The sequence below is a fragment of the Cherax quadricarinatus genome, chromosome 8, assembly GCF_038502225.1.
Source record: "Cherax quadricarinatus isolate ZL_2023a chromosome 8, ASM3850222v1, whole genome shotgun sequence".
Taxonomy (NCBI): Eukaryota; Metazoa; Arthropoda; class Malacostraca; order Decapoda; family Parastacidae; genus Cherax; species Cherax quadricarinatus.
Window position 1 is genome coordinate 24830105 of NC_091299.1, and position 25905 is coordinate 24856009.

Genomic DNA, 25905 nt, shown 5'->3' on the forward strand with positions numbered 1-25905 from the left:
ATTTTCTTTTATTTTTTATTTATTTAATGTCTTTGCAAACAGTACATTGAGATTGTGTATATACAATAGTGGGTTGCAATACAGAGAGAGCCTCTATTATGCCTTGGCACACTGGACACCGGAGCATTAGCCAGACACTGGGACATTAGCCAGATACTGGAGCACTTGCAATAATACACTTACATAATTGTTCGAGTTGGGAGCTGTACGAAACTCGGCGTACTGCTGTGCTCTGTTTTATTGTGCAACCTTTTTAAAGAATTAATATAAAACCGTCCTATGGTTTATTAAGAAATTTAATAAAAACCGGAAAGAAGCATTGTGATTGCTTCCTATTGAATCCTTGAATGATTTTGTTTAGAGCAGGATATTCAGTTCTGTTCATTTGGTGCCAGAAAGGGCTAAACAGGCTTAAGAAGTGTCCTGGATGCAACAGTTACTAATAATCTTAATTGAGCTTTCTTTACATTACTATATACTTAACTAAAAATAACCATTGTACATAAACAGGCAGCTGGGGAAATAACACAGTGGATTACTGTATATTTTTTAAGGAAAAACATTAAACCCATAGGGTCATATAGTGCCTGGAAAATGGGAGGCAATTAGATTCAATCCAAAGAAGGAAAAGACAGGTTCAATTCTTTGGGTCAAGAGCCTCTCACCAGCATCAATAACCTCCTTTGAGGGGATTTGCAATTACAATACTAAATCTGTCAGCTAATTCACAGTAGCTAACAAAATCATTAGGCAAAAAATTTTTTTTAAATAAAACAAGCAAAATACTTTAAAATTTTATTACTCATTCAAAAACCATGAAACTATCTATGAGAAGTTCATAAAAGAGAGAGTAATGAAATTTTGATTTGTAAATCTCAGAAAATAAATTAAACAGAAAATATATTTGTATGTTCTTTCCAAAAGTATAAACTACAGTCATCCAACTTCACTTAAAGCTTCACATACTGACATACAAGCTAGATGCCAAGAAATGCCTGGCTACTCGCTGGCAGGTTTCCTGAAAACTTCTTTCTTTCTTTCAATGCACCGGCTGTATCCCACCGAAGCAAGGTGGCCCAAATAAAGAAAAACAAAAGTTTCTCTTTTTCTTCTTCTTCTTTCAACAAACCAGCCGTATCCCACCAAGGCAGGGTGGCCCAAAAAGAAAAACAAAAGTTTCTCTTTTTAACTTTAGTAATTTATACGGGAGAAGGGGTTACTAGCCCCTTGCTCCCGGCATTTTAGTCGCCTCTTACAACACGCATGGTTTAAGAGGAAGAATTCTGTTCCACTCCATGGAGATAAGAGGAAATAAACAAGGACAAGAACTAGTAAGAAAAATAGAAGAAGAAAACCCAGAGGTGTTTTTTTTTTTTTTTTTCAACAAGTCGGCCGTCTCCCACCGAGGCAGGGTGACCCAAAAAAGAAAGAAAATCCCCAAAAAGAAAATACTTTCATCATTCAACACTTTCACCACACTCACACATTATCACTGTTTTTGCAGAGGTGCTCAGAATACAACAGTTTAGAAGCATACACATATAAAGATACATAACATATCCCTCCAAACTGCATGGCTTATGGAGGAAGAATTCTGTTCCACTTCCCCATGGAGGTAAGAGGAAATAAACAAGAACAAGACCTAGAAAAAAATAAAAGAAAACCCAGAGGGGTGTGTATATATATGCTTGTACATGTATGTGTAGTGTGACCTAAGTGTAAGTAGAAGTAGCAAGGTGTACCTGAAATCTTGCATGTTTATGAGACAGAAAAAAGGACACCAGCAATCCTACCATCATGTAAAACAATTACAGGCTTTCGTTTTACACTCACTTGGCAGGACGGTAGTACCTGCCTGGGCGGTTGCTGTCTACCAATCTATTACCTAGATTCCTGAAAACTATACTGAAATAATACTGCCAGCTGTGGCCTCAAACTTTAACCTTCCATTCTCACTCATTCACTTTCTCTTGCTCTTCCCATCTTCTCCTCTCACTCAGTAATCATTCACTCATATATAATCCTTCAATTATTGAACATCAACTTCTGTAACAATTAGATGCAACAATAAAAGGAAAATCACATCTAAGATACAGGAACATGTGTATGTATTTAGGTTAGAAAAAAGAGAATATATACTGCTAATGAATTACTAGTGTAAAAATAATTTGTAACAATGTAGATGTAGAGATGCAGAAGCTGTGTAATCTCAGAGAAGAAGGAACAGTCTCCATTAAAAAAAACTTTGGCTTCAAAAATTTAGAAATAAATAGACTTTCTTTTTTAAAAGGAGTGATGAAATATTACATAAGACAGTATCATGTATGCACTTATGTGGTAATACAAGTAACTGTATTTAATAATAAATAACAAATATTTAATAAAGAGCCTTAATGCGTTACCAAAAAATATATATACACACAAAGTACGAGTACATACAGCATCCCATATTTTTATTAAAAATTTACTTTGCAAAACACAAGTCTGCTTAAACTCCTTAATTAAGAATTAATTACACGTTAAACATACACTCCTTTAATTCTGGTGATAAACACGAATGTCATTTATATTTTATATAAATATTTATATATATGGAATATCAGAAGAACATGTCTGCTAAGGGATACCGTATGAAAAATGCAAGGCCAGAACTTAGTACCTGCAGCATGAGTAACTTGTTCGTAAGACTGGATTCATGCTGAGGACCAAGTTTAATTAACATAAGGTTAATAAGAGTCAGATTGTTGACTTGACACATTTCCCCATCTTCTCCCAAACTCTCTTCAAAATTAACGAATCCAAGGTTTGCTAGCAATCGAAGGACAATAAGTAGAGGCTTTTTGATTTCCTTAACCTTAAATTTGGCAACACTGGGTTCCAGCTTGTCGATTCTTTGGTTGTATCTGCAAACCAAATGCAGGATGATTAATTGTAATTTTTTTTTTCTCAACAAGTCGGCCATTTCCCACTGAGGCAGGGTGACCCAAAAAGAAAAAAAATCTCCAAAAAGAAAATACTTTCATCATCATTCAATACTTTCACCTCACGCATACATAATCACTTTTTTTGCAGAGGCACCCAGATACAACAGTTTAGAAGCATATAGAAAGACATATAACATATCCCTCCAAACTGCCAATATCCCAAACCCCTCCTTTAAAGTGCAGGCATTGTACTCCCCATTTCCAGTACTCAAGTCTGGATATATAAAAATAACTGGTTGCCCTGAATCCCTTCACTAAATATTACCTTGCTCACACTCCAACAGCTTGTCAGGTCCCAAAAACCATTCGTCTCCATTCACTCCTATCTAACACGCTCAGGCACACTCGCTGGAAGTCCAAGCCCCTTGCTTACAAAGCCTCCTTTACCCCCTCCCTCCAACCTTTTCGAGGACCCATACCCGCCTTCCTTCACCTACAGATTTATACACTCTCCATGTCATTTTACTTTGATCCATTCTTTGATCCACTGATCTACACATCCCCTACCCACTCTACAGCCTCCTTGCTTATCCGAAATCCTACTCTCTGTCTTACCTCTAATTCTTTCGATAATAACCCTACTGTACACTTTTCCTGGAATACTCAGTAAACTTATTCCCTTATAATTTTTACAATCTCTTTTGTTCCCCTTCCCTTTATATAAAGAAACTATACATGCTCTCTGCCAATTCCTAGGTACCTTCCCCTCTTTCATACATTTATTAAACAAAAATACCAACCACTCCAACACTATATATCCCCCTGCTTTTAACATTTCTGTCATGATCCTGTCAGTTCCAGCTGCTTTACCTCCTTTCATTCTATGTAATGCCTCACACATCTCCCCCACACTCACATCCTGCTCTTCTTCTCTCCTAAAAGATGTTATACCTCCCTGGCCAGTGCATGAAATTACTGCCTCCCTTTCTTCATCGACATTTAAAAGTTCCTCAAAATATTCCTGCCATCTACTCAATACCTCCAGCTCCCCATCTACTAACTCCCCTACTCTGTTTTTAACTGACAAATCCATTCATTCCCTAGGTTTTCTTAACTTGTTTATCTCACTCCAAAATTTTTTCTTATTTTCATCAAAATTTCTTGATAGTGCCTCTCCAACTCTATCATTTGCTCTCCTTTTGCACTCTCTCACCACTCTCTTCACCTTTCTTTTACTCTCCATATACTCTGCTCTTCTTATAACACTTATGCTTTGTAAAAACCTCTCATAAGCTACCTTTTTCTCTTTTATCACACCCTTTACTTTATCATTCCACCAATCACTCCTTTTTTCTCCTGCACCCACCTTCCTATAGCCACAAAATTCTTCCCCACATTCTAATACTGCATTTTTAAAACCATTCCAACCCTCTTCAACCCCCCCCCCCCCCACCCCACTACTCATACTTGCACTAGCCCACCTATCTGTCAATAGTTGCTTATATCTCACCTTAACTTCCTCCTCCCTTAGTTTATGCACTTTCACCTCTCTCTTACTTGTTTCCATTTTCCTTTCATCCCATCTACCTCTTACTCAAACTGTAACTACAACTAAATAATGATTCAATATATCAGTTGCCCCTCTGTAAACATGTACATCCTGAAACCTACCCATCAACCTTTTATCCACCAATACATAATCTAACAAAATACTTTCATTACTTGCTATATCATACCTTGTATATTTATTTATCCTCTTTTTCATAAAATATGTATTATTTATTACCAAATCTCTTTCTACACATAGCTCAATTAAAGGCTCCCCATATTCATTTACCCCTGGCACCCCAAATTTACCTACTACTCCCACCACAACATTTATACCCACTTTAGCACTGAAATCCCCAACCACAAGTACTTTCACACTTGGTTCAAAACTCCCCACGCACTCACTCAACATTTCCCAAAATATTTCTCTCTCTCTACACTTCTCTCTTTTCCAGGTGCACAAATGCTTACTATAACCCACTTTTCACATCCAACCCTTATTTTACTCAACATAATCCTTGAATTTATACATTTATATTATCTCTTTTCCTGCCATAGCTTATCCTTCAACATTATTGCTACTCCTTCTTTAGCTCTAACTCTAATTGAAACCCCTGACCTAATCCCATTTATTTCTCCCCACTGAAACTCTCCTGCCCCCTTCAGCTTTGCTTCACTAAAGCCAGGATATCCAGTTTCTTCTCATTCATAACATGCACAATCATCTCTTTCTTATCATACATCCAGGCTTACTATGAAACAATCAAATAAATCATTACAATCGTGGTATACATTATAGCAATACCCAAGCAACACTTGGGTATCTTTACTTAGGATGTTTCACAACCAATGGCTTTATCAATTCAATACAGAGGTAATTTGAAGGGTATCATTCAAGGCTGGGGGACTGATTACCTCATCATCTACTGTTTCCAGTTTCAACACCAAGTTACAACTGAATTGATAGAGCCACTTCTTGGCAAAAAGTCTTCAAATAAAGATACCTGGATATTACATATGTGTCTAATTCTTCTGTCAAGGAAATGCTTACAAAACTGAATGCTATTTGCTATCTGTAGTCAATGTGGTGCTATAAATGCTGTGTTCTGCATCACAAAGTATTTGACATGCAAAAAGTAGGTAGTGATTGTTAACAGCAGTTCACAACAGAGAGAGGACAGAGTATAGGAAGAAATGCAAGAGTGGAGCACAGTACAGCCTCTCCTCACTTAGTAACATACTCGTTTACCAACCACTCAGACTTATGACCAGCTCTCCAACTAGTATGCAAACCTAAATAATGCATATTAGACCTGATTTCCTCTATTCTGTTTATTATAGTATACAGTAAACTACTGCATAAACATTTAAAAATATATCAGAAATGTTATAAATGGTGCAAAGGTGACATTAAAAAATTATCTAAAGATGGCTGACACAAACCCACTACCAATATAGTATGCTCATTACTTAATGACCAATTTGTTTACCAACCTACTGTTAGGAATGGAACCCCGTCATTAAAGTAAGGAGAGGATGTAAACATGGGCACAAACTCAAGCGTCACATCTGCACTATCAAATAGCTGGCAGAATTAAATAGTATGAATTCCAATGATACATTTTAAACACTGGATATACCATTTTAGACTGACAGGAGGAAAGAGGAGACATGATAAAACACTTTCAAGATTATAAAAGGAGCAAGAGAGGATTGATCAACTGGTAGTACAAGAGGCCATAGTATAAACTGAAAAAGAATTGCCAAAAGAAAACTAGAAAGTTTTTCTTTATAAACAGTGGTACAAAAATAGAATGGTTCACAAGAAGACATAGTAAATGCTATGAACAGTGGAAATTTTTTTTTTTTCCAAAAGACTAAAGACATGACAATATGAACGTAGTTCTACTCCTGTACAATAACTATGAATAGATAATTATAAATAATTAAGCACACCAAAGAAACATAAACAAGAAAGTATCAAACAACAATTCAAAATGTGCTTTGAGATACAAAGAAATATACTTACGTAGGTAAACGATGTCTTGGACAAGGTACAAAATGAAAGAGTTGAGGAACAGAATACAGGAAGTTGAAGATCTGGGGCAGGAAGAATAACAAAACTGTCTTGCTAAAGTGGCCAATGATAGCAACCACTGCAAAAGTCATCCCTGCAAAGTAGGTAAATGTGTCACCTACAAATGCTCTTGCAGGATACCTGTTTAAAGAAAAGAAAAATATGATATTAATATTACTTGGCCTTTATGTATAACACACACACAGCCAATACCACTAAGATAAACATAAATTTGTTTACATATAAACTAATTCACTTTAATATCAAAACAAAAATACCAATAAGGATTAAGAGAGAGGTTTAGAGCACCTACCGGTTATAATAGAACAAGCCCAGAGAAGAAGCAATAAAGGGAATGATGATACACAATGAGAAGTAATGAGATTCAGCCTGGTATCCTCCCAGCTCCACCAGGTTGAACACCACAATTGATGCCCCAATCACTATGGCCTGTCCACATTCCAGTCCATTGATTCCAGCATATATGTTGATGGCATTAGTGCAAAACACTGCTAGCATTGACATGTATATGTAGTACAAAAGACCTGTTAGAGAAGTATACAAATTAAAAGAAACAAAAAAATTTCTATTCATGTCATTTTATGTTGTATTACTTAGTAGTGCGTATTTATCGATGCGAAAAATATAATACAGTAAACACTTAAAAAATATTTTTATAGTCTTTACGAATTCAAACTTCAATATTACATGTGTGGGAAATGATACCGAGACTTGATGAACCCCAAGCCAAGATGCTAAACAATGTTACATGGGTCAGGGTCAGTGGCGTTGCTAGGGTTGGTGTCACCTCGGGCGGAATTTTTGGTGTCACCCGGGGCGGCATCTTTGGTGTCACCCACGTGAAATCCAAGGGTGGGGGGATGGTGGGGAGTAAACTCCAGTTACATCACTGATACATGCCCAGTGACAAATGTTTAGCAATGAGAATGTTTAAGGGCCATAAACCATACAGGAGAATACTTCTCAACTTTATTAATGATAAAATAAATAATCATAGTAATACTGAGGAAACAAACTCAAATACCACACTGAGTACAGGTAACAGATTCTACCGTTATTCATTTTCAACAATGCAAAAATAAAAAACTTGAAAAATAAAGAAAAACACTGCAATAGTATCAGAGAAACACAAGTTCCGTGAGTACACGTAACATCTCAGTGAATGTGATTTTATATTTCCTTGCCTTCAATCCTGCAAAATCATCTATCACATCATCAAAATCAATGATTTTCCCTATACTTGTACTCTGTAATCACATAATAGGCTATACAGAAACGAAGGATTTTTCTCTTATGTTGGTGCAGCACTGTTTTGTGCATTAGTGTCACCTTCTTTAGAGGCTCTATAGCGTCACCCCCTATATGGTGTCACCCGGGGTGCCCCCCCCACCCTTACGATGCCACTGGTTAGGGTACACTCACGACTCATTTTTAAACCAGCAAGTGGTCTTAAATTTTAATAATGTACCCACAAGTGTTCAAAATTTCAATACATGCCCACAAGTACATTACAGTACTTTAAGATTTCAATAGAGGATGTTCTCATATTCACATTTTTCATTGGCTTGGCATATTTTTCCATTTTTTTTTTTTTTATGTTCGTGCTCTAACTCCACTCTACCTATTGAAAGTTTTCACTGGAAACAATGATAAAATTAGAGAATGGTGTCACAATACCATTTACTCAAAACTTGACAAGAGCAGCTGTAGCAAGCTGGTAACCTTGTATCTTGAAGTAGCTTATGTATTAAATGACATGCAAATTCTATACTCTTAACCCTTTCAGGGTCCGTCCCGTAGATCTACGGCTTTACGTTCAGGGTCCAAACCGTAGATCTATGCCATGAGCTCAGCTCACTCTGATAAACTGTGAGTGATACATTTGGGCCTAGATATGAGAGAATACATCTATGTGGTATGTGTGCACCACATAAAACAGATCCTGCAGCACACTGTGTATAATGAGAGAAAAAAAATGAAATCATGATTTTTCGATTAAAACAGCAACTTTGCAGTGTTTTTTCGTATGTTTTTTATAGTTGTACTTGCGATTTCTTGGTCTCATTTGATAGAATGGAAGACATATTACAGAAATAGAGATGATTTTGATTGGTTTTAGCACTGGAAATGGCTTGAAACTGAGCTCAAAGTAGCAGAAATGTTAAATTTTTGCCGATATTCAAGAGTAATCAAACGACCTCACACGTCTAATACACGCAAGCTGGTGGGTCTAATATACATTCACAAATATGGTGATGATATTTATACAATTATTACAGTATTGCATAACAGTAAATCTTCTATTTTTTGGTGTGAATAAAAATTCATTATGTGAATAAAACATAAAAATTGAATTTATTTGTAAAGCCTCAAAACATAACTAATGAACAGAAGAAATGTTAGTTTAGTGCCAGGAATGCCTACATTGTTCATTCTGGACCCTATTTTGAAATTGGAATATTTTGAACTTTGTGTTAAATTGGCCAAATTAACAATTTCCAATCACTTTATTTTGTAGTTGAAACAGTTGACTTGGCGATTTCTTGTGCTCAATCGATAGAATAGAAGTAATACTAGTGAAATAGCTAAGAATTTGGTTGATTGGAATAAGGTAATTGGCCTAAAATGGGAGTCAAAGTCGGCAAAATTGCCGATTCATAAATATCGCTGACACATCAAAATTCGCGAGAGCATAATTTCGTCAATTTTCCACCAAATTTCGTACTTTTTGTTTTATTACCTTCACAAAAAGATTCTCTATGATTTCATAAGAAAAAATAACAAATTTTTTTTTTTGAAAATTCTTGGACACTGGTGCGTGACTCCAGATTTGGGCCTTGGACCCTGAAAGGGTTAAAAGATCAAATTTACACAAGATGCTTATATAATAGTACACGTATAAACATGGCATTTTATTATTTTTAGTGCCAGCTTTATGTTTTCATATGTCAATTTAAAAACAATGTTCATATTGAAATGGAGTAAGAAATTGTGCAAGTTATTAAACAGCCATGAAAGAGTGTAATTGCAGTTATTTTACATGTTTTGTGCCTTGTGAAAATGGGAAATGAAATAGCGATGATATTTTTACATGCTTTTTTAGTATATTACTGACCTATGTTAAGTGTCATGCCCATCCACTGTCGAAGAGGCTTAGGGACAACAACTGTTGTTGAGCCCAAGTTGATGTAGTATACCATTAACAGAGGTAGGGAGGCAAGAGTGGGAAGTACCAACTTGTATCTGTAGAAAACCAAATTCTCCATGTAGGAACTTATAAACACGTTATGCTATCATTTAAGTCGTGATGTCCATCCACATCTGGAAAGCACAGCTAAGGAATAATTGATGGTAAATATGTTACCTTCTCTGGGTCACCTTGCCTTTATAGGAAATGGTCAAAGACTTAAGAAAAATTATACTGTACCTCTGACTTTCGTTCTTGGGAACCCTTAATTAATTAACTGATGTAGTAAGTAAACATCGTTTATAAGTGCAGTACATCACTGTGCAATAAACATTGGTCAATAGTACAAACAAACCTACATGGAGACAATATGACAGAAAGTAAGAGTATTGTGCGTTTAGACCTTGCACAAAAACCCTGAAGAGGGCCTCAGTCTGAAGCCGAAATATGAATTACTGCTCTTGCTTTGTGTTTTATTTTCAATTACTTCTCTTACCGTGTGTTTTGTTATCACTGCATGAGTTCATTTATACCATATATTAGTTATGAACATGGTAAAGGTTACAGTATGTCTTGAATATTATTTATTGTGAAGCTAAACTAAATGTGTTGAGTAAATCTAAAGCTAATAGATTAACAAAAAAGTTAGTAGTTTGACAACTGATGCTACTATATTATGAACATGCTGTACAATAAAAAGTTGTTGGAATAGTTAGGTAAAACATAAGAAAATGAAACAAAACTTAATTCAAACTTTCAGTTCCAAATTAAGAGTTAGTTGAATACAAGAAAACATGTTACAAACAGTTACTTTATGATGTTCTGTACCATGCAACAAACATATATAAATAATGGAGATACAGTAGTTAAGTACATACAGTGGATAAAGAATGTTTAATAGAAATCAACCAGTATGAGTAGTTGATAGGTAAGCTATGACATGCAGAAAGCAATTAACATGTTTGAGTAAGTTTGAAGTTAAAACTATAGGAATAGTCATTCTGAGGATTGATTATTAAATGCAATAAGCACACAGACAATGACCAAATACATGAATAATAATAACAACAAAAATAATAATAATACAACACAGCAATAATAATAATAATTACAACACAAGTAATGAAATACAGTCTCGTTTAATGACCACTGGGATTTATGACCAGCTCTCTGATCAGTATGCATACCTAAGTAATGTATATTAGAGCTTATTTCCTCTATTCAGTTTAGTATTACAATATACAGTACACTACTGTATAAACACTTAAAATATACTAAAAATATTATAAATGGTGCAATGGTGACATTAAAACAATATCTAAAGATGGTTAACACAAACCCACTGCCATTATAGTATGCCCCTCGCTTAACGACCAATTCATTTACTGACCTACTCTTAGGAACCGAACTCTGTCGTTAAGTGAGGAAAGACTGTACTGTATAAGGAAGTCTCGCTCTACAGTGGGGGTTGTGCATTGGAAAACTTCAACTTGAAGTGAGGTTCTACTGACTGACATTTCTCGAATAGCCCTTTCACTGTCTTTCACATACGTCAACATCTTAATCACAGTGCCCTCAAACTTGCTGTGACTGGTAAATTTTGGCCTAAACATGAGAGAATGGGTCTGTGCAGTTTGTGTGCACAGTATAAAGAAAATCCTACCCCATGCAGTGCATGATGGGAACACCTCATTTTCTGACCTTGTGTTTGTGTTAAAATAATGGTCGATTCCATGGTTTTTATTGGGTGGTTTTTGAGGCCAACCAACAGGCATACTAGTGAAATGGAGATTTTATATGTTTTCAGGCTGGAAGTGTCCTGAAATAGGCCACAAAGTGACAAAAATATTCAAATTTTTTCGACATTCCTGATGAAAAGTAGGAGCCCACCAACTTCATGCCTGAACAATTCTCTAAGTTTTCCATCAATTTTACATTTTTGGTGTCATTACCTTCAGAAAATACTAATCTTCTACTATTATATGAGATAAAATAATTATTTTTTTTTAATAACTGCAAGAGTGAAAGGGTTAAAGCCTAGTACATATATAATTCAATAACATAAGTTCCATCAGAAAGATATTTGATTTTTCATTTAATTAAGATGACACTTGAGAACTCTAACACTTGGATTTGAGAAGAACCTGTCCTTCATGGGCCAGTAAGGCTACTGCAGTATTCTATTATGCTCAAATATCCACCAGTTAACCTGACTTCAGTCCTGAAGGTGGGAAGTACAGTGCCTGCACTCTAAAGGAGGGGATATTTACTGTTTAGCAGAACATCTAAACTGATGCATCTGTGCACCTCTGCCAAGACAGTGACAGTGTGAATAATGGTAAGTCTCTTTTTTTGGGTCACCCTGCCTCGGTGGGAAGATGGCCAGCAAGTTAAAAAAAATCCACCAGGATACTGTATGTTTTGTCTTGGCACTGAAAGTTGGGAATTCGATGGTGATGGGTGAAAGGTGGGTTGAATTATACACCTTACTGTATGAAGAAAACTTGGTTGTAGCTGAGTCATGTGCTGAGGAATGAGAATAAATATCTATCTATGGTTGTTTGTAAACCATATTTCTTACCTCTATACAGATCTCGGTAGCACTGATCATTATGCTCAAACTCTTCAGTGACTAAGAGCTGAGTGCTCTGTTTGGCTCACATTCGCTTATTATAACTCTAGCAGTCTCTGCCAATATAAATATCTCCAGCAATTTGTAGGAAATAAAGTCTTCAGGTTTAGCTTAAACTATAGGCTGGTAGACAGTAACCACACTGCCAACCGAGTGTAAAACGAAAGCCTGTAATTGTTTTACATGATATACCTTTGAAGAGTTTCAAGAGTTTATCTACTCTCTGAGCCCGGCCATGGGCCAGACTTGTCTGGTGCTTGCCTGGTCAACCAGGTAGGATTGCTGGTGTCTTTTTTCTGTCTCATAAACATGCAAGATTTCAGGTACGTCTTGCTACTTCTACTTACACTTAGATCACACTACACATACATGTACATGTTTATGAACATATACACACTCATCTGAATTTTCTTTGATTTTATCTTAATAGTTCTTGTTCTTATTGCTTTTCCTTTTATAACCATGGGGAAGTGGAATAAGAATCTTTCCTCCGTAAGCCATGCGTGTTGTAAAAGTCAACTAAATTGCCGGGAACAATGGGCTAGTAACCCTCTTTTCCCGTATAGCCTACTAAAAACAAAAAGAAGAAAACCGTCAAAACAGTGAGAAGTTTGAATGTGCATGGATGGCTGAAGAGGGTGGAATTAGGTCACGGGTTTCAAATAGAGGTAGAGCTAAAGAAGGAGTAGCAATAATGTTGAAGGATAAGTTATGGCAGGAAAAGAGGGAATATAAATGTATTAGTTCAAGGATTATATGGAGTAAAATAAGGATTGGATGTGAAAAGTGGGTTATGCACCTGGAAAAGAGAGAAGTGTAGAGAGAAAGATTTTGGGAAATGTTGAGCGAGTGCATAGGGATTTTTGAACCAAGTGTGAAAGTACTTGTGGTTGGGGATTTCAATGCTAAACTGGGTATAAATGTTGTGTAGGGAGTAGTAGGTAAATTTGGGGTGCCAGGGGTAAATGAAAATGAAGAGCTTTTCATAAAATATGTACACATATTTTATGAAAAAGAGGATAAATATGTATACAAGGTATGATACAGCACATAATGAAAGTAGTTTGTTAAGAGTATGTATTGGTGGATAAAAGGTTGATGGGTAGGTTTCAGGATGTACATGTTTACAGAGGGGCAACTGATATATTGGATCATTATTTAGTTGTAACTACAGTTAGAGTAAGAGGTAGATGGGATGAAAGGAAAATGGAAACAACAAGTACGAGAGAGGTGAAAGTGTATAAACTAAGGGAGGAAATTATGGTGAGATATAAGCAACTATTGGCAGAAAGGTGGGCTAATGCAAGTATTTGTAGTTGGGCGGCGGGGGGGGGGGGGGGGGGGGGGGGGTTGAAGAAGGTTGGAATAGTTTTAAAAATGCAGTATTAGAATGTGGGGCAGAAGTTTGTGGCTATAGCAGGGTGGGTGCAGGAGGAAAAAAGAGTGATTGGTGGAATGATGAAGTAAAGGCTGTGATAAAAGAGAAAAGGTAGCTTATGAGAGGTTTTTACAAAGCAGAAGTGTTATAAGAAGAGCAGAGTATATGGAGAGTAAAAGAAAGGTGAAGAGAGTGGTGAGAGAGTGCAAAAGGAGAGCAGATGATAGATTGGGAGACACTGTCAAGAAATTTTGATGAAAATAAGAAAAATTTTTGGAGTGAGATAAACAAGTTAATGAATGGATGGATTTGTCAGTTAAAAACAGAGTAGGGGAGTTAGTAGATGGGAAGCTGGAGGTATTGGGTAGATGGCAGGAATATTTTGAGAAACTTTCATATGTCGATGAAGAAAGGGAGGCGGTAATTTCATGCACTGGCCAGGGAGGTATATCTTTTAGGAGTGAAGAAGAGCAGGATGTGAGTGTGGGGAAGGTGCATCAGGCATTACATAGAATGAAAGCGGGTAAAGCAGCTGGAACTAACAGGATCATGAAAGAAATGTTAAAAACTGGGGGGTATATAGTGTTGGAGTGGTTGGTATTTTTGTTTAATAAATGTATGAAAGAGGAGAAGGTACCTGGGGATTGGCAGAGAGCTTGTATAGTTCCTTTATATAAAGGGAAGGGGGACAAAAAAGACTGCAAAAATTATAGGGGAATAAGTTAGAGTGTTAGTAGTGTTAGAGTGTTCAGCAGAAGTTTGTGGTTATAGGAAAGTGGGTGCGGGAGGGAAGAGGAGCGATTGGTGGAAATGATGATGTAAAGAGAGTAGTAAGGGAGAAAAAGTTAGCATATGAGAAGTTTTTACAAAGTAGAAGTGATGCAAGGAGGGAAGAGTATATGGAGAAAAAGAGAGAGGTTAAGAGAGTGGTGAAGCAATGTAAAAAGAGAGCAAATGAGAGAGTGGGTGAGATGTTATCAACAAATTTTGTTGAAAATAAGAAAAAGCTTTGGAGTGAGATTAACAAGTTAAGGAAGCCTAGAGAACAAATGGATTTGTCAGTTAAAAATAGGAGAGGAGAGTTACTAAATGGAGAGTCAGAGGTATTGGGAAGATGGAAGGAATATTTTGAGGAATTGTTAAATGTTGATGAAGATAGGGAAGCTGTGATTTCGTGTATAGGGCAAGGAGGAATAACATCTTGTAGGAGTGAGGAAGAGCCAGTTGTGAGTGTGGGGGAAGTTCGTGAGGCAGAAGGTAAAATGAAAGGGGGTAAAGCAGCCGAGACTGATGGGATAAAGACAGAAATGTTAAAAGCAGGTGGGGATATACTTTTGGAGTAGTTGATGGTGCAATTATTTAATAAATGTATGGAAGAGGGTAAGGTACCTAGGGATTGGCAGAGAGCATACATAGTTCCTTTGTATAAAGGCAAAGGAGACAAAAGAGAGCAAAAATTATGGGGGATAAGTCTGTTGAGTATACCTGGTAAAGTGTATGGTAGAGTTATTATTGAAAGAATTAAGAGTAAGACGGAGAATAGGATAGCAGATGAACAAGGAGGCTTTAGGAAAGGTAGGGGGTGTGTGGACCAGGTGTTTACAGTGAAACATGTAAGTGAACAGTATTTAGATAAGGCTAAAGAGGTTTTTGTGGGATTTATGGATTTGGAAAAGGCATATGACAGGGTGGATAGGGGGGCAATGTGGCAGATGTTGCAGGTGTATGGTGTAGGAGGTAGGTTACTGAAAGCCGTGAAGAGTTTTTACGAGGATAGTGAGGCTCAAGTTAGAGTATGTAGGAAAGAGGGAGATTATTCCCCAGTAAAAGTAGGCCTTATACAAGGATGTGTGATGTCACCGTGGTTGTTTAATATATTTATAGATGGGGTTGTAAGAGAAGTAAATGCGAGGGTCTTGGCAAGAGGCATGGAGTTAAAAGACAAAGAATCACACATAAAGTGGGAGTTGTCACAGTTGCTCTTTGCTGATGACACTGTGCTCTTGGGAGATTCTGAAGAGAAGTTGCAGAGGTTGGTGGATGAATTTGGTAGGGTATGCAAAAGAAGAAAATTAAAAGTGAATACAGGAAAGAGTAAGGTTATGAGGATAACAAAAAGATTAGATGATGAAAGATTGGATATCAGATTGGAAGGAGAGAGTATGGAGGAGGTGAATGCATTCAGATATTTGGAAGTGGACGTGTCAGCGGATGGGTCTATGAAAGATGAGGTGAATCATAGAATTGATGAGGGGAAAAGGGTGAGAGGTGCACTTAGGAGTCTGTGGAGACAAAGAACTTTGTCCTTGGAGGCAAAGAGGGGAATGTATGAGAGTATAGTTTTACCAACGCTCTTATATGGGTGTGAAGCATGGGTGATGAATGTTGCAGCGAGGAGAAGGCTGGAGGCAGTGGAGATGTCATGTATGAGGACAATGTGTGGTGTGAATATAATGCAGAGAATTCGTAGTTTGGAAGTTAGGAGGAGGTGCGGGATTACCAAAACTGTTGTCCAGAGGGCTGAGGAAGGGTTGTTGAGGTGGTTCGGACATGTAGAGAGAATGGAGCGAAACAGAATGACTTCAAGAATGTATCAGTCTGTAGTGGAAGGAAGGCGGGGTAGGGGTCAACCTAGGAAAGGTTGGAGGGAGGGGGTAAAGGAGGTTTTGTGTGCGAGGGGCTTGGACTTCCAGCAGGCATGCGTGAGCGTGTTTGATAGAAGTGAATGGAGACAAATGGTTTTTAATACTTGACGTGCTGTTGGAGTGTGAGCAAAGTAACATTTATGAAGGGATTCAGGGAAACCAGCAGGCCAGACTTGAGTCCTGGAGATGGGAAGTACAGTACCTGCACTCTGAAGGAGGGGTGTTAATGTTGCAGTTTAAAAACTGTAGTGCAAAGCACCCTTCTGGCAAGACAGTGATGGAGTGAATGATGGTGAAAGTTTTTCTTTTTCGGGCCACCCTGCCTTGGTGGGAATCGGCCAGTGTGTTTATAAAAAACAAAAAAAATGTTTACTGAGTATACCAGGAAAAGTGTATGGTAGGGTTATTATTGAAAGAATTAGAGATAAGACAGAGTGGGTTGGGGATGTGTAGATCAAGTGTTTACATTGGAGCATACATGTGAACAGTATTTAGATAAAGGTAGGGAAGTTTTCATTGCATTTATGGATTTAGAAAAGGCATATGATAGAGTGGATAGGGGAGCAATGTGGCAGATGTTGCAAGTATACGGAATAGGTAATTAGCTCCTAAATGCTGTAAAGCATTTTTATGAGAATAGCGAGGTTCAGGTTAGGGTGTGTAGCAGAGAGGAAGATTACTTCCCAGTAAAAGTAGGTCTTAGACAGGGATGTGCAATGTCACCATGGTTGTTTAATATATTTATAGATGGGGTTGTAAAAGAAGTAAATGCTAGGGTGTTGGGGAGAGGGGTAGGATTAAATTATGGGGAATCAAATACAAAATGGGAGTTGACACAGTTCCTTTTTGCTGATAATACTGTGCTTATGGGAGATTCTAAAGAAAAGTTGCAAAAGTTAGTGGACGAGTTTGGGAGGGTGTGTAGAGGTAGAAAGTTGAAAGTGAACATAGATAAGAGTAAGGTGGTGAGGGTATCAAATGATTTAGATAAAGAAAAATTGGATATCACATTGGAGAGAGAGAGTATGGAAGAAGTGAATGTTTTTAGATATTTGGGAGTTGATTTGTCAGCAAATGGGCATATGAAGGATGAGGTTAACCATAGAACTGATAAAGGAAAAAAGGTGAGTGGTGCGTTGAGGTATATGTGGAGACAAAAAAACGTTATCTATGGAGGCAAAAAAGGGAATGTATGAAAGTATAGTGGTACCAATACTCTTATATGGGTGTGAAGCTTGGGTTGTAAATGCTGAAGCGAGGAGGCGGTTGGAGGCAGTGAAGATGTCCTGTCTAAGGGCAATGTGTGGTGTAAATATTATGCAGAAAATTCGGAGTGTGGAAATTAGCAGAAGGTGTGGAGTTAATAAAAGTAATAGTCAGAGGGCTGAAGAGGGGTTGTTGAGGTGGTGTGATCATTTAGAGAGAATGGATCAAAGCAGAATGGTATGGAGAGCATAAAAATCTGTAGGGGAAAGAAGGCGAGGTAGGGGTCGTCCTCAAAAAGGTTGGAAGGATGGGGTAAATGAGGTTTTGTGGGCGAGGGGCTTGGACTTCCAGCATGTGTGCGTGAGCATGTTAAATAGGAGTGAATGAAGACAAATGGTTTTTGGGACATGACTAGCTGTTGGAGTGTGAGCAGGGTAATATTTAGTGAAGGGATTCAGGGGAAACCGGTTATTTTTATATAGCCGGACTCGAGTACTGGAAATGGGAAGTACAATGCCTGCACTTTTAAGGAGGGGCTTGGGATATTGGCAGTTTGGAGGTATATTATATATCTTTATATATGCTTCTAAACTGTGGTATCTGGGTGCCTCTGCAAAAGCAGTGATTATGTATGAGTGAGGTGAAAGTACAGTGGACCCCCGGTTTGCGATGGCATCGGTATCCGATAAATCCGGTATTCGATACATTTTAACACAAAAATTTTGCCTCGGATCCCGTTAAAAAACCCGCCATACACGATTCATCCGAGACGTGTCCACATCTGGCCCAGTGTTTACAAGCCAGCCAGTGTGCTCGCATCTAAGGATACATTTGGTACATTCCATATTATCACAGTGTTTTTGGTGCTTGTTTCTGCAAAATAAGTCACCAGGGCCCCAAGAAAGCTTCTAGTGCCAACCCTGGGGTAAAAAGGGTGAGAATTAGTATGGAAATTAAGAAAGATTTTGAAGGGTTTGGGGATAACCCTGAGAAGCCTATGCCAGTTGTGGAATCCATTGTGCCTACTTCAAAAATTAAGGAAATGTGTGCAAAGTGGGTTGAACTGCAAACCTTTATTGATGAAAATCACCCTAACACAGCTATTGCAAGCCGTGCTGGTGACTATTACAATGACAATGTTGTGGCCCATTTTAGATAAATCATAAAGGAACGGGAGGTACAGAGCTCTATGGACAGATTTGTTGTGCGACAGAGGTCCAGTGACTCTCAAGCTGGTCCTAGTGGCATTAAAAGGACTTGCTACCTCAAGTCCTAATGGAAGGGGATTCCCCTTCTAAACAATAAGTTCGACACTCTCCCCTCCTCCCATCTCACCAATCATCACCAGATCTTCATTAAAGGTAAGTGTCATGTATTCTATTGTTAGTAGAGTACTACAAACTGTGCATGTCTTCTTCAGTTTGTGTGCATTAAACTTAATATTTCATGTGGTAAAATTTTTTTTTTCATACTTTTGGGTGTCTTGCACGGATTAATTTGATTTCCATTATTTCTTATGGGTAAAATTGATTCACTTTTCGATAATTTTGGTTTACGATGAGCTCTCAGGAACGGATTAATATCACAAACCGGGGGTCCACTGTATTGAAAGATGAAGAGAGTATGTTTTTTTTTTTGGGGGGGGGGGAGAGTCACCCTGCCTCGGTGGGAGACGGCCAACTTGTTGAAAAAAAAAAAAAACATGGTGACAATCATCAAATGTTAACTAAACAACAATGCTTGAGCAACGGCCTTCCCCTCAAAAGGTGGATGAAAGCATCTACTCTCAGGATAGCTAACTACTGCAGCTGTAGCTCTCAAACAAACAAAATTTATTTCTTTGCAATGTGTGATTACATTTTATAAAGTATTGTTAAGTGTACAAAGAAACCCACTAACATGCCAGGGCATTTCAGGCAGACTAAGAAAGTATCATCTATGCAATCAGTAAATGCTTGCAGATGGACTGTAAAAAGTTACAATCTACTCAGTGACAATGCCAAAGGGCACATGAAAATCATGTTATTCAACTTATTCATAGGTATAACTCTTCTTCTCTACCAGATATGGATAAATAGGCTCAATAGGTATACTGTAGTGATCCTCTGCATTCATATGAGAACATATGAACACTGCAGAAAGCCAATTGGCCCAAACCTGGTAGATCCTTCTCAAATCCAACCCTTCTCACTGAAATATTGGTCAACCCATTAAAAAGCTACCCAAGGTTTAAGATGTAATCACCCTCTTTAGCCAGCTTCTGAGGTTCTGTTCGAATCCAACCCTCCACGCTCATTTTTTTTTTTACTGTGTTCAATCCATATCGTGATGTTTTTAACAATCTGTATAGCTGGTGTGCATTAGTGCGACTCTGCCAGTTAATTTTGCAGCATGTTTGCATAGTTTTTCCTACCTGCGACTGACAAAATCTTACCTGAGGAACGACAGTAGTGACATAAGAACAAATGATAATGCATTTATATCTATTAACCCTTAAACTGTCCAAACATAGATCTACGTTTGCTCGCATAGCGCTCCGAACGTAGATCAACGTTTTATGGAAAAAACCAAGGTCAGAGCACTACACACGGAAACGTAGATCAACGTTTGGTCAGTTTAAGGGTTAATACAAAAAGAGCAAAGAATCTGAATACTGGCTGTATCACTGATGATTTTGCTTTCAACCCTGTGGCCTGGTGGCTAAAGCTCTCACTTCATATGGCGATGTCCGGGTTCGATTCCTGGCGAGGGTAGAAACACTGGGCGTGTTTGCTTACATCAGTTGTCTATGTTTACCCATCAGTAAAATGGGTACTTGGGTTTTAATCGACTGGTGTGGGTCACATCCTGGAACAAAACTGACCTAATTTGCCCAAAATGCTCTGCCTATTCAATGTCTTACCAGAAGATATCAGAAACACAGCTGGAACAAGTGTAGAAGCCTTCAAGAGGAAACTGGACAAGTATCTTCACCAAGTGCCTGATCAACCAGGCTGTGATGGATATGTGGGGCAGCAGCCCTCCAGCAGCAACAGTCTGGTTGACCAGGCAAGCACCAGACGAGCCTGGCCCAAGGCTGGGCTCAGAGAGTAGAGAAACTTTTCAAAGGTATATCAAGGGTATATCAAGTGGCCTGTAGTAGCATGTCACTCATTTCAGCTATGCCTGTATACCTTGTACATGTACTTGTAAACAATGCTATTATTATATATTATTATTATTATTATTATTATAAGAACAGAAGAATCACATCGCTATATTTTTTTTTTAATTTTTTTTATTATCACACTGGCCGATTCCCACCAAGGCAGGGTGGCCCGAAAAAGAAAAACTTTCACCATCATTCACTCCATCACTGTCTTGCCAGAAGGGTGCTTTACACTACAGTTTTTAAACTGCAACATTAACACCCCTCCTTCAGAGTGCAGGCACTGTACTTCCCATCTCCAGGACTCAAGTCCGGCCTGCCGGTTTCCCTGAACCCCTTCATAAATGTTACTTTGCTCACACTCCAACAGCATGTCAAGTACTAAAAACCATTTGTCTCCATTCACTTCTATCAAACACTTTCACGCATGCCTGCTGGAAGTCCAAGCCCCTCGCACACAAAACCTCCTTTACCCCCTCCCTCCAACCTTTCCTAGGCCGACCCCTACCCCTCCTTCCTTCCACTACAGACTGATACACTCTTGAAGTCATTCTGTTTCGCTCCATTCTCTCTACATGTCCGAACCACCTCAACAACCCTTCTTCAGCCCTCTGGACAACAGTTTTGGTAATCCCGCACCTCCTCCTAACTTCCAAACTACGAATTCTCTGCATTATGTTCACACCACACATTGCCCTCAGACATGACATCTCCACTGCCTCCAGCCTTCTCCTCGCTGCAACATTCATCACCTATGCTTCACACCCATGTAAGAGCGTTGGTAAAACTATACTCTCATACATTCCCCTCTTTGCCTCCAAGGACAAAGTTCTTTGTCTCCACAGACTCCTAAGTGCACCACTCACCCTTTTCCCCTCATCAATTCTATGATTCACCTCATCCTTCATAGACCCATCCGCTGACACGTCCACTCCCAAATATCTGAATACATTCACTTCCTCCATACTCTCTCCCTCCAATCTGATATCCAATCTTTCATCACCTAATATTTTTGTTATCCTCATAACCTTACTCTTTCCTGTATTCACTTTTAATTTTCTTCTTTTGCACACCCTACCAAATTCATCCACCAATCTCTGCAACTTCTCTTCAGAATCTCCCAAGAGCACAGTGTCATCAGCAAAGAGCAACTGTGACAACTCCCACTTTATGTGTGATTCTTTATCTTTTAACTCCCCGCCTCTTGTCAAGACCCTCGCATTTACTTCTCTTACAACCCCATCTATAAATATATTAAACAACCACGGTGACATCACACATCCTTGTCTAAGGCCTACTTTTACTGGGAAATAATTTCCCTCTTTCCTACATACTCTAACTTGAGCCTCACTATCCTCGTAAAAACTCTTCACTGCTTTCAGTAACCTACCTCCTACACCACTATAACTTTTCAGTTAATATGAACCTATCAGTTGAGAGAAGACAGTATATAATATGTACTAGTTATATATCATTACATCAGTAAGGGCAGGGTGAATATCATTATTGTAATGGCTTACATAATGATGATATTTCATGCAAGGCACATCTACTGTAATGATATTTCATGCAAGGCACATCTACTGTAATGATATTTCATGCAAGGCACATCTACTGTAATGATATTTCATGTAAGGCACATCTACTGTAATGTAAAACCTGTAAACAAGGCTGCCCTCACCTCCACTTTAAATTGAGAACATCATCTGCAAATCCCAGGAAGAGCATACAACATATGGAGAGGAGAGACGTGAGATACTCTGCAAATGCTGCATGTGGGAAAGGAGTGCTTGGTTGTATGAAGTGCTGGCCAAAGGGAACACCCAGGAACAGGAACATGATTATGAGGTACACTGACCCACTCACCATTCCCATAGACTCTGGTCTGTTATGGAGAAAAAAAATTGTTAAATAAAAAATTTAAATGCTGTAATTGGGATTTTATGCTGGAAATACAAATTACATCAGCATAAAATATTACTATAATTCTTGCTACTGCAGTTACTTTACTATATTACTACTTATGTTTTGTACACAGATCATTATTTTCAAATCCAAGAAGATTAACGAAGTACTATACTGTATGAAGCATTTTATCCAGTGAATTCTTACACTTTTGTTGTGCGATCTTGTTTGCAGAGATCCCTTCCAAAGAGTCCTGCATTAATGAACATTTCAGAGACAGCTGGGATAGTACGCACCACAGCACCGGCACCAGCTACTGACACCACGATGTTTATGCACAGTGATACCAACATTTCTGGAATGGAAATATGTAGTAAACACAGATGATCAGTACTACTACAGCATAGAGCATAATTATGATTTAAAATATACAAGAATTCATTCCTAAAATTATAAAAATAAGGCTATGGAAACACTCTTATATGAATGTGAGGTCTGGGCTTTAAACACTGTTGTGAGGAGTAGGCCAGAGGCAGTGAAGATGTCATGTTTGAGAGCAATGTGTGAGGTGTAAATAGTATGAAAAATTCAGAGCATAGAAATTAGAACATGGAAGGTTATGACAGGTATTTTTCAGTGGACTGAGGAGGGATTACCGAGGTGGTTTGGGCCTTTACAAAAGATGAAGTAGATTAGGATGACCAAGTGGGTGTATAAATATGAGGTGAAAGGAAGGAGAGGTAGGGGTCAACTTAGGAAGAGTTGAAAGGAAGGTGTGAAGGTTTTGAGTGCTAGGGTCTTAAGCATCCAGTAGGCTTGTGTTAGCATGTTAGTTGGGTTGGTACATGACAATGGTTTTAAGGTTTGTCATGCTGTTGGAGTATGAGCAAGGTAACATTTATGAAGGGATTCAGGAAAACCAATTAGCCAAACTTCAAGTCCTGGAGGTGGAAAGTACAGTGTCTGCACTCTGGAGTTTACCTGGAGAGTTCCGGGGGTCAACGCCCCTGCGGCCCGGTCTGTGACCAGGCCTCCTGGTGGATCAGAGCCTGATCAACCAAGCTGTTACTGCTGGCTGCACGCAATCCAACGTACGAGCCACAGCCCGGCTGGTCAGGTACCGACTTTAGGTGTTTGTCCAGTGCCTGCTTGAAGACTGCCAGGGGTCTATTGGTAATCCCCCTTATGTATGTTGGGAGGCAGTTGAACAGTCTCGGGCCCCTGACACTTATTGTATTGTCTCTTAACGTGCTAGTGACACCCCTGCTTTTCATTGGGGGGATGTTACATCATCTGCCGAGTCTTTTGATTTCATTGTGAGTGATTTTCGTGTGCAAGTTCGGTACTAGTTTCTCTAGGATTTTCCAGGTGTATATAATCATGTATCTCTCCTGCCTGCATTCCAGGGAGTACAGGTTCAGGAACTTCAAGTGCTCCCAGTAATTGAGGTGTTTTATCTCCGTTATGCGCGCTGTGAAGGTTCTCTGTACATTTTCTAGGTCGGCAATTTCACCTGCCTTGAAAGGTGCTGTTAGTGTGCAGTAATATTCCAGCCTACATAGAACAAGCGACCTGAAGAGTGTCATCATGGGCTTGGCATCTCTAGTTTTGAAGGTTCTCATTATCCATCCTGTCATTTTTCTAGCAGATGCAATTGATACAGTGTTATGGTCCTTGAAGGTGAGATCCTCCGACATGATCACTCCCAGGTCTTTGACGTCTGCAGGAAGGGTGGGGATGCTGCAGTATAGAGGGTCATTTGAACTGTGATATCTGCACACCTTTAGCAGGAAAGATATTGAATGAATGATGATGAATGTTTCTATTCTTTGGGTCACCCTACTTTGATAAGAGATGGCAGATGTCATAAAAAAAAGTTAATCTATAATTACTTGTACTTTATATTCCACCTCAGACTTGTCAAGATACAATGTCTGCAGTAACTTAGGTTATACACCAGTCCTCCATTACAATACAATAAGATAAGATTTACTCAGATTTTTAGCCCCAGAAGGTTAGCCGCCCAGGATAACCCAAGAAAGTAAGTGCATCACCAAGGACTGTCTGTCCTATTTCCACTGTGGTCCTTCAATCTTGTCCCCCAGGATGTGACCCACACTAGTCGACTAACACCCAGGTACCTACTTAATTCTAGGTGAATAGGGACAGCAGGTGTATGGAAGCCTCGAACACTCAGTGTGTGAGATGAGTGTAATGCCTACTGAGGTTACATAAGCATCAGTCCTACATTACAATACAATGACTACAGTAACTCAGGTTATACATCAGTCCTACATTATAATACAATACGTCCATTAATGGTTATGGAAAAAATCCCTTCAAGGAAGGGGCAATACCTTGATGTTGGTGAAGGGCTCTGGATTCAAGGAACTGGAGTTACCCTTCCCTAGCTCGGATCAACCCTAATTACCTTCCATTCTTCAGGTACTGTATAGCCCCTACAGGTTTAGCACTTACCCCTGAATAAAATGTTAATGGAAATACTGCGTTAACAAACACTTAATGCCAATCCTACCAAACAAAAAAAAATCATAAAAAGTAAATTTACTAAGTTACAGGAACACATAAATACAATTACACAACTTATGACACATAGTAACATTAACATACGTGTAAATTACCCAATATAACCCACCCAAAAAAAAGTCAGTTGTTATGTCCACATGTGGCACTCAGTGCCCAACAAGTGCCAAATTAATATTTAACACTTATACAAACAGACCGGGAAATGATTAAATTTACAGTGTCATGTTTAAAGTCATTAAAGTCATGGTATAATTGAGGAAAAAACTTGCCAGGTTGTAATTATTACCTGAGTGTTGGAGTGCCACCAGCTGGCCCGTCACCATGGTAACTACATCCATAACACGTCACAGGCACTTGTTACATCTGTAACCTGGAACACAGGTCAAATTCTAAGTCTGGTTAATTGAAAATTAATTTGGTTACAAAGTCTTTATCTTAAAGGCTTAAAATATAAAGATATCCATTACACAACCCCATTTATTAGTGGAGAATTTATATAATAAAAACACAAGCCCCTGAGCTGGACATTAACCTTATCTTTTCCTGGTGTTAAAAGTGATGAAGTTTTTCTTCCAAGGCGCCTGAATTCTCAAGGTTATAAAAAATTAGTGTTGGTCTTATTGGTTAAGGTTGATGGAGGAGCCGTGTGGCCGGCACCACCACTCCTACTGTTGGGGTTTAAAGAGC

General features: G+C 38.5%; 1 protein-coding gene across 2 annotated transcripts; it reads right to left on the minus strand.

Annotated features, from left to right (window-relative positions):
- Positions 1 to 782: 782 nt before the first annotated feature.
- Positions 783 to 25905, minus strand: Alg7 (Alg7 dolichyl-phosphate N-acetylglucosaminephosphotransferase). 2 transcript variants are annotated; one of them, XM_070082963.1, is made up of 8 exons: positions 25751 to 25905; positions 25505 to 25588; positions 22879 to 23026; positions 22448 to 22651; positions 9686 to 9813; positions 6863 to 7094; positions 6502 to 6690; positions 783 to 2903 (listed from the first exon to the last, which is right to left on the minus strand). In XM_070082963.1, exons 2-8 carry the CDS (start codon positions 25554 to 25556, stop codon positions 2600 to 2602), a joined length of 1257 nt encoding a protein of 418 aa, XP_069939064.1. In that variant the 5' UTR covers positions 25557 to 25588; positions 25751 to 25905; the 3' UTR covers positions 783 to 2599. The 2 variants fall into 2 exon arrangements, with proteins under 2 accessions (XP_069939064.1, XP_069939065.1); XM_070082964.1 differs by having other exon boundaries at positions 25505 to 25581; positions 25751 to 25885.

Coding starts and splice junctions, on each gene's coding strand:
- Alg7 (XM_070082963.1), bottom strand. CDS start 25,556: ATGGATGTAGTTACCATGGTGACGGGCCAGCTGGTGGCACTCCAACAC. Junction 22,652..22,878: donor CAAGATCGCACAACAAAAGT/GTAAGAATTCAC, acceptor TCTCCATAACAG/ACCAGAGTCTATGGGAATGG. Junction 6,691..6,862: donor GGCTTGTTCTATTATAACCG/GTAGGTGCTCTA, acceptor TTCTTTAAACAG/GTATCCTGCAAGAGCATTTG.